We start from the raw sequence: 9,047 nt of genomic DNA on the forward strand, positions 1-9,047 counted from the left end.
AAATGGTTTCCAACAAGGTTGAACAGCGAGCGGCAAGTTTGCTCCGACGGCAGTTTATGCTTGGAAAACATGGCTACACGATTTGTTCCTTAAAAAATTAAACCTTACTCTTTGGAGAATTTTATGGAAAGGCAAGCAAACAGGAACTCACTAAGCAAAACGGAAAGGATACAGCAATAAAATGATAAAGATAAAAATCATTCTTCAAAGGCGGAGCGAAGAAAAGCGAAGTGTCAATAAATAAAAGCGAAGCCAGCGGACAAGAATTTCTTTCAAACTTGCAATGCATCCACAGACTTTCTAAGAATATTCAAGCACTCTTGGGAACACCATGGTAAAGTAGATGGTATTTCTGAATGTGGATTTACGTCGCAATTATTGCTTAATTAACCGACTCCTTGTGTTGTCGCAATTTTGTTTAAAATTCGCCTGCGTGTTTACGCTTACTCTATGCAATACCAAAAGTTTTGCTTTCAAAAAGTAACGCCAATAAAGTTTTGTCAGGAGATTTTGTTGGCAGTAATTTTTCGAATTTGGTTAAAAATGATTTGCTTTGTTTTTCCTCCCTCTATGGTCAAACTGTAAGATGTCAAAGGTTATGAATTTACTTACGAGAAAAATCACATCAAGTTTACAATGGTTGAATTCTTGTTATATATATTAAAAACAAATTACAGCATAGAAAGTGCTTCACACTTTCTATGAAGTAATCTATATTTACTCGATAATGACTTTTACTGTAGAATGCAGTATCATTTTCGTATATCGCCTATATCATCATGGTTAACTGAAGACTTTTATGTTGCAGTTCTAAACTAACCTTTTGTAAGCTAAAAATGTATAAACAATGTGTAATTCTTTAAAATGATGCCTATACTTCCAATTGTACAATTCAACAAAAACAAAAGTGGAAATGATAATGGCCTTCAAATTTTCTGTACACCGCCATTTTGGATATTTGGAGGGTAATGGTTGCTCATGTCATAGCAACAAAAGCAAATTCTCTTCAGTTATTTTTAAAACCCTGGTTGCTGACTCGGTTAGAGCTCAAACTCTAGACCTCGCACACAACAGTCTGGCACCCAAAACGGTAGATGCAAACCAAAAAGAAGTGGTTAAAAGTGGGTGGAACTCGGACGCTGCCAACTCGATAATTTAGGTACAAAGTCTCGAGCTTACCTCGACGGTTGATAAGCAAGACAGTCGTGTAAAAATGTACAGTCTCACGCTTAACTACCTTATATGAAAAAACTATATGACAAAGAAATAAACGAGCTTACCTGAAGTCCTCTAGAAAGAATAGATGTTATATATCTGTATGGAAAACATGGCCGCCATTGCTGTCTGCAGTTGAGGTGACACTGAGTAACCAGGCATGATGGTATTTCGTGACAGTACTCGTCCCAGGCTATCTCCACGTGTGGGGCTAAAACTCGAGGGTGCACGGGTTGCCGTCGTGTAAGTCGGCGTTCCGACTGGCGTCCCAGGATTTCTGTAAAACAAGGGGTATTACGGAGACGATAAATTCAGAGAAGTATAACAAATTTCAAACTAACGCATGCAAAAATGCCCCGCGCGCAAGGCTAGCATACGAACATTCTTGGGTCGGTTATTAAAGCAGAAAAAAAACTTGACTTCAAAGTTCTCCCACGTCATTTTTCAAACCATATTCGCGCTACACCATTTAGAAATTTATAAGTGCCATTAGAACTGTTTCATTTCAACAAACGTCCTAGAGAAGCCGAACAGCTTCCTATGGAATGGGACCTCTGGGGCCGTTCGGTCGCACTAAAATTGAAAAAAGTAATTTTATGACGTGTAAAGTTACTCAGGAAAATTGAATTTAAAATTAAAATTTCTGCTTTTAACCTGCTGATATTCCATGTAAACACAATTCCCGTCTTTGAAATGAAACTTCCTTTATTTACATTGTTATTCTCATTCTAATTCAAATTTAGAGATTTCTGAAAATTTTTAGAATCCAAAATGGCGGGATCAGGGTAGTTGTAGACGATTAAAGTATCTTTCATTTTCCATGTCACGTTCTCCCGGAAAACGCGTGCTAGCGCTAGGAATTTTATAGTTTTATAGTTTGATTCTATTTGAGGATCCAGACATCTCTTTAGCATTCTTTGCGGTACAATCTGTATTTTATTTTATTTTATTTTCACATTATTTATGACCACATATCCCAGCAATAAACGGGCCACAAAAAAGTACAATTCTATATCTCTCCTAATACTTGGAGGCAGTTGCTACCCAATACTCCGCAATAGTTGTAAGTTTTAAGAGCTACCTGACACAGGTTTTTTATGAAAATCAAGGTTCGCGGCAAGCTAGAGCACAGCAGTAGCTGACAGCCACCATAATTACATCCTTGCTACAGTACATGCAAAGCTTGCACCCGACCAAGAGTGCGTTACGACAACTTGCTCACATAAATTAGAAGGTCTGTGCATGTTATACTACAGAGAGGCAGTAGTTAACTGCCACAATTTATACTACTGAATAACGTTTTTCAAGGTTTCTTCCCGTCCAAGTTGCAGTCGCTATACCTCGCTCAAAACATTATCAAGAAACGTATCGAAATTGATTTAAAATAGTCATCATTTCATCTTCATCTTCCCCGGGTATATTACGAAACAATTTAACGACCAGCTCCCAGTTGGCTTGTTAGCTCAATTTGCTGAGTGCTGCACCGGTATCACAGTGGTCAGGGCTCGAGTCTCAGCAAGCCTGTTTTTTCAGACTTTCTTTTCACTTCGAATGATGTCATGCGCTATGAACGATCCAGGATCATGCCTGAACGCGTTTTCTGCGGGGCAGATCCACCTTTCGCCTTCTTTGCTTTAGATATACCGAAAGGGAGAAATAAAAAAATGACCGTTGTGAAGTGGGTACAACTCTCTTTTGTGTTTGTATGCATGTTGAACCCAATGAGAATAATATTTGAATGGCTTTTATCTCACCGATGTTGGATTACTCATCTTGGGATTAGGAATTCTAATTTGTTTTTTCCCTAAAATAAAACGACTGATGAAACAGCAGTTGGCAGAAGAACGTTTCTGTAACGAAGACTACCAACACGAAACTGTACAAACCTGTTCACCAAGTGCTAATGGTCGCTAATAGGTGAGTCGAAAAAATAAACTTAGCAATAAGGAAATGTGTCGCTTTTTCTTTTGTAAATTGTTCGACGAAAAAGAAAGATGTTTCGTTACAACAAAATAAAACGCGTTTTATGTTCGAAAAGGCACTTTGTACAAATGGGGATATAATAGTTTTGTACAGTTACCTACTCTCATCAGCAAAAAAATACATTTTTTAAGGACAGTTCATGGATATCGCTGCACATAGGCTGGCATGTAAGTGTTTTTACATGCACGATGTACGAACATTTGCCTTTCATCAAGACGTAAAAACGTTTTTTGTGAATATGACAAATACGCGGCCGAAGTTTTATTTTGGCGTAAAAAACGATATCTGCTGAAGACAGTTTCAAGTGACACGACTTTAATTAGCCTAAAAAATAAAGCTGAAAAGCATTGTAAGAATGCCTTTTTCAGATGGAAAAAAGTTTAGGTGGAAAGGGCGTGATTTATGACAATCGAAGCGATTTTTCCAAGACGAATTTACATTCGACGAAACTGAAATTGGACTAAAATGCCAAATGAACTACGATTAGGTCTAGTTTATTCGATACATATTAATAAATATTGTTTATTTTTCAGTAACGAGTTTACGGGCTTTGTGACGGATTTAAACAGATTTTCGAGCAGCCGAAATTGATATTTAAATTTGTGTCGTGGAAAACTCAAGTAAATTATCCATTTTAATCAAAAGAGCTTCAGATCACTAGAATGGAAATGAATAACAACTTGAAAAATTGAGCCTAAACCTTTTAAACTGTTTTCGTGCGTCTTCAAAAGAAAATCGATATTTTTAGCTGCAGATGATTTCTATCTGCGATTTACTGTTATAGCTCCCTTTAGATCTTCAAATATATCGTTTTCAACAAGTTTCAAAGCAGTTAAGATAAAAAATCTGCAAATCCCCGTGACGTAGCTTTTGTAGTCACTATTTGCTAAAGGGAAGTCAATTTATAATTGACAGGTGCGATAAAATAATTTTAATGCCTGTAATGCGTAAACAAAAACGAAAATTTCTCACGAATGGCACGAACCAAAAAAAAACCTATAGATGTCCACTATAACCGTAAAGTTTGTTATTTGTAAAAAAGATTTCCAGTCAAGGAAAACCAATAACTGAAGAATAACCATTGAATACCATGGAATTACACGAGGCTATATGACGCGGCATTGAAGTGAAGAAAAAATAGCTGGACGATTTTTTCTTGTAAGTACGGTCGCAAAAACGAAAATTTCTCACGAATGGCACGAACCAAAAAAAAAACTATAGATGTCCACTATAACCGTAAAGTTTGTTATTTGTACATCCCGGAGGTCTATCAACAGTCCGAAAGTTACCATTATACGATCGACAGTGGCCCAAGATCTTTACCTATAAATAGTGTGTACTAGTGTTTGATTTTGTAAATAGTGTGAAATAATAACAATCTGAATCTTTTCCAGAAAGAAACCAACCGTTTTCCAATTTTTCGCTTAAGATCAAGGGTTTTGTCCAGAAATTTCAAAGTACAAAAAATAGAAACATGTTAGTAATAATTTACTCGAAATTTCGTTGCGGACATAGCTGAATATATTCTGCACTATTGTTCCACTTTTTTAATTTGTGATTTATATTAATACCTAATCGTACCTTTTCGACGCACTTCGGCGGCATATCTGACATAGGTAAGTCGACCGAGCCATGGTTTCCATTTTCTTAAGAGCGAACCAAGAAGGTAAGATTAGGATGTGCTTGCCATTCAGCCAAAAATTCCTCAATTAGACTGTGATTTTCCGTAAAATCCAATCACAAATTGTGGACTACGTTTCGAGCTAGTCCTTACATTCCGGTTAGCGCAAACTGTCATTTTCACAAAGATTTCCAGTCAAGGAAAACCAATAACTGAAGAATAACCATTGAATACCATGGAACTACACGAGGCTATATGACGCGGCATAGAAGTGGAGAAAAAATAGCTGGACGATTTTTTCTTGTAAGCACGGTCGCTAGCTGGTTGCTGTATTTTATTTTTTTAAATATCAAGCGAGAGTCATGTTAGTATGTATAGTCTTTTATTTGCAGTCGTTAATTTTGTTCCTGGCTACTTGCATGCTGTCCTCGAGTATACCTGTTTACATGTTCTACTCATTCGTTTTTTCTTGAATCGTACTCTTGACATTCCAATTGCCTTGTTATTGTTTGAGTTTATTTTCAAGTTGAGAAAACTGCTCGGAATTCAGCAAAAGGAATCTGAAAAAATACTTTAGATAAAGGTTATTATGCATCTTTTTTACCGATAGGATTAGAGGAACAGGACAGCCTCCTTAGCAACATTGGAACCCAGTGACAAGCAGGTGACAATTTGACAGCCACCACAGACCACTTCTGTTTCCTGCGAAACATTTTCGTCCTTTATGCTATTCTAGAATGGATTTAAACAACACAGAATCAACCAGCAATTCTTCCAATTCGACGTTTCACTGCCCACACTCACCAATGTCATGGGACTTAAATGTCTCTACTTTTCACTGGCTTTTAATCGCCATGGCACTCGTTGCTTCACCCCTTACTATTCTTTTAAATGCAATAGTAATCCTTGTTATGAAGCAACGTAAAGAGCTGCAGAAAACCTCAAACATTCTGTTGTCTAGCATGGCCGTTACAGATCTTCTGGTCGGCGTTATAGTTATGCCGCTATCTGCCATTGTCGATTTATTAATATTATCTCGAGCTTCGTTTGCGCATAAATGTATGTTAGACTTGGTGACAACTTTCGTCGCGTTTTTCCTTTTCTTTGCAACACTTTATCACTTGACTATCATCGCTTGGGAGAGGTACGTGGCAATACAAAAATGGATGGACTATAAGATTATTGTCACAAACGGCCGTGCCAAAAAACTCGCGATAGCTGCTTGGCTCTGCGCGCTTTTCGCAGCAATTCCAGTCCTTATTTTTAAATTGGTCGGTGTGGATCATAGGATCGTGGAAAGCTGGTTTACTATGTGTGCTTTAACTGGGGAAGCTTGTTTAATATTTATTCTGTTCTTTTATCGAAAAGTGTACCTTGGAATACGTCAGCGAAAACTAAACGAAATCAGCCAAGTCACCGTTATCGTGGAAGCAAAACTCCAATCTAAAGTCGCCAAGACGACAGGTCTGCTAACCGCTGCGCTGATGTTCTCCTTTATTCCATCATTTGGATTACAAATCTTAGGTAGCTTTTTTCCAGTCTTTCACACGTGGACCGCTATCCGGTTTACAACTACGGTGACGCAATTAAACTCTCTGTTTAATCCTCTGCTTTACTGGTATAGAGACCGCCGTTTTAGGAATGGTCTTCTAGAGCTGCTAGGAAAACAGAGAAAACCACAGGTACATCAGCCAGCGGTTGATGCCGCTCGATTTGTCAGACGACAGGATCCGCCTACCACGACACAGAAGCAAAACACCGACAAACATACTCGACGATTAGCAAGATCGGCATCCTGCAATGCACCCGAAGGTTTAGATTCTATGTCCAGAAGGCCACGTGAAAAGGGGTTGAAAAGGTCCTTTTCTGCCCGCACAGTCAATACATGCAGTAGCTCCTCTGATGGCTTAGAGAGTCAGCAACCCTCGTCCATTATGACAGTAAGTGCAACAATCCATGTCAAAAGCAGCATGCAGCGTAAAGCGCGAAAAAACAATTGTGAAAGTACAAAAGATTTGAACAGGCCTCGTGTAATCAGGAAGATACCAAGGTCGGAATCTCATTCTATTCCCTCTGTAAAATTTAGCAGTCGTAGGCAAGGAACAGTCGGACACCAAGCCACCCAAAACCCAAATGAAAGACCCAAAACGGCACCGGCAACCTTCATTTTCGCAGACGAATAATAATAATAATTTAATTTAATATTTATAGCGTGCAAACTATACATGTAAAAATGATCAAATGAAGCATCATTAGCTACTGGATTTACGCCAAGTTTTGAGTGTAAATAGTTCACAGAAATAGATTCGTCGAGTTGTTTTCAATTGTTCACGTTTCGTTTTTGTCTGTGAGGCAAGCGAAACTTCTTTGGAACGGCGACAGCATGTGCCCACTAACGAGAGGCTTAGGCTATCTCCATGTAAATGTACCGAGTATATGTGCCTCATATTCTTGTTGAAAATATTCACAAATGAAACACATGCATTACTGTTTATAAAGGACACAATTAACCCACTTTCGCAATGAACAAAGAACAAAAGTTTGCATAGTTTATTGTTAGTTTTTGCCATGGATGTAAGTATCGGTCAAGTATATTGCGTCTATCAGATGATACAAAGAGTTAAAAACTGTAGGTCTTGTACACGCTGCCTGGCGACATAAGATAATTATATATAAAAAAGAGCTGTTTTCAATATATTTATAGGTATAACAATTTGCAAACAGAAGGGTAGATTTCTTTTAATGTCCAAAGAAAGTTAGCCGGTTCTGGGTATTCGGGAAGACGGAATAGCGAGTAGCAATAGGAAAATGGTCGCCTTTCTCCCAACTTCGCTATCAGGGCACTTTATGTTTTGCTCGCTGGTCAGTGCCGTAAGTTGCCGTGGTGCTCTCAAATTAACCGAGCGCCTGGAACAAGCCCAAAAAGACGAAATCACCAGCTCGTAATTATTATTTTTTTTCTCGTAAAAAGCCAATACAAAGGAATCTCCTGTAACCGGACTCCAGAAAAAAACGTCCACTTAAAAGAGGCACTAGCTTGTGTAAGGGAAGCGCGGTGGCCTAATGGTTAGTGCGCTGTACTCTGGGTCGAACGGTCCGGGTTCAAACCCTAGCTGGGACACTGCGTTGTGTTCTTAAGGACGATAATTTTCTCTTATATTGACTCTCTTCACCTGTATAAACGAGTATTGGCGAATTTTTTTATTTATTTATTTATTTATTTTGCCACACAAACAAAAAATATAATTATGAAAAAATAGATAATACAAAATCAATATACAAGATAATAATTAACTTACAAGACTACAATATAATATAAGATTAGAAACAAAATGGCGAGGGAACCTTATAAAAATAAAAAACCACGGGGCTTGTAAGCTTAGGTTCCCTCACAAGAAAAACAGATGACTGGTTCAGGTACTGAAGTAATGACAAGACTTAATAGAAGACGGAGTTAATAGTTATCAATAATATATGCTTTAAGTTTTCTTTTAAAAGATGTCAGTGATGAAGAGCCCGAAATTTCAGGTGGAAGCGAATTAAAAAATTTAGGACCTTGAAAGAATACGGAGAATTGTCGGATATTTGTTCTACATAATGGTATAGACGAAAGGAGTTTGCATGCCTTGTGTTATAACAATGGATTTGATTGTTGATTGTGAATATATTCTCAAATTTTTGAGGGAGAATAGCGTTTTTAAACGAGAACATAAGCTGACCCAAGAGCATTAAATGAATATCTTGAAATTTAAGCAAGTTAAGCTTCTTGAAAATAGGTTCGGTATGGGCTTTATAGTAGGACTTGTTCACCATCCTAATCACACGTTTTTGCAAAATTACAATTCTTTGAAGTTTAGTTTTATAAGTTGAACCCCAGACTAAATTACAGTAATTAAGGTATGGAAGTATCATTGCGTTATATAACACGCGGAGAGAAGGAGTTGAGAGATAAAAACTAGATCTAAAAATTATACCGATAGATGTAGAGATTTTAATCGCTAAGCTAGATATATGAGACTTCCAAGTTAAGTTGGAATTCAACGAATTTAAGAATTAAATGCCGGTGGGTAACCCTGCGATAAACTAGTGTCCCATCCGGGGGGGACTTTAGTCAAGTTTAAGTAACTGTTATTGTCGACCTGTTGAAAGGACCTCATTCCTCATATCTTCAAACTCATATCTCACAAAACATATACTGATGTCTACAGATTTGATAAACTCTCTTGCA

General features: G+C 37.7%; 1 protein-coding gene across 1 annotated transcript; it reads left to right on the top strand.

Annotated features, from left to right (window-relative positions):
• The first annotated feature begins 5,556 nt into the window (after positions 1–5,556).
• On the top strand, positions 5,557–7,002 carry LOC144647884 (adenosine receptor A1-like). Its single transcript, XM_078507573.1, has one exon. It carries the CDS (start codon positions 5,557–5,559, stop codon positions 7,000–7,002), a length of 1,446 nt encoding a protein of 481 aa, XP_078363699.1.
• Positions 7,003–9,047: the final 2,045 nt, after the last annotated feature.

Source organism: Oculina patagonica, chromosome 4 (genome assembly GCF_052425735.1).
Source record: "Oculina patagonica isolate OP01 chromosome 4, crgOcupat, whole genome shotgun sequence".
Taxonomy (NCBI): Eukaryota; Metazoa; Cnidaria; class Anthozoa; order Scleractinia; family Oculinidae; genus Oculina; species Oculina patagonica.

Bases quoted from the DNA above. Each gene is read 5' to 3' on its own strand.
- LOC144647884 (XM_078507573.1), top strand. From the start codon at position 5,557: ATGGATTTAAACAACACAGAATCAACCAGCAATTCTTCCAATTCGACG.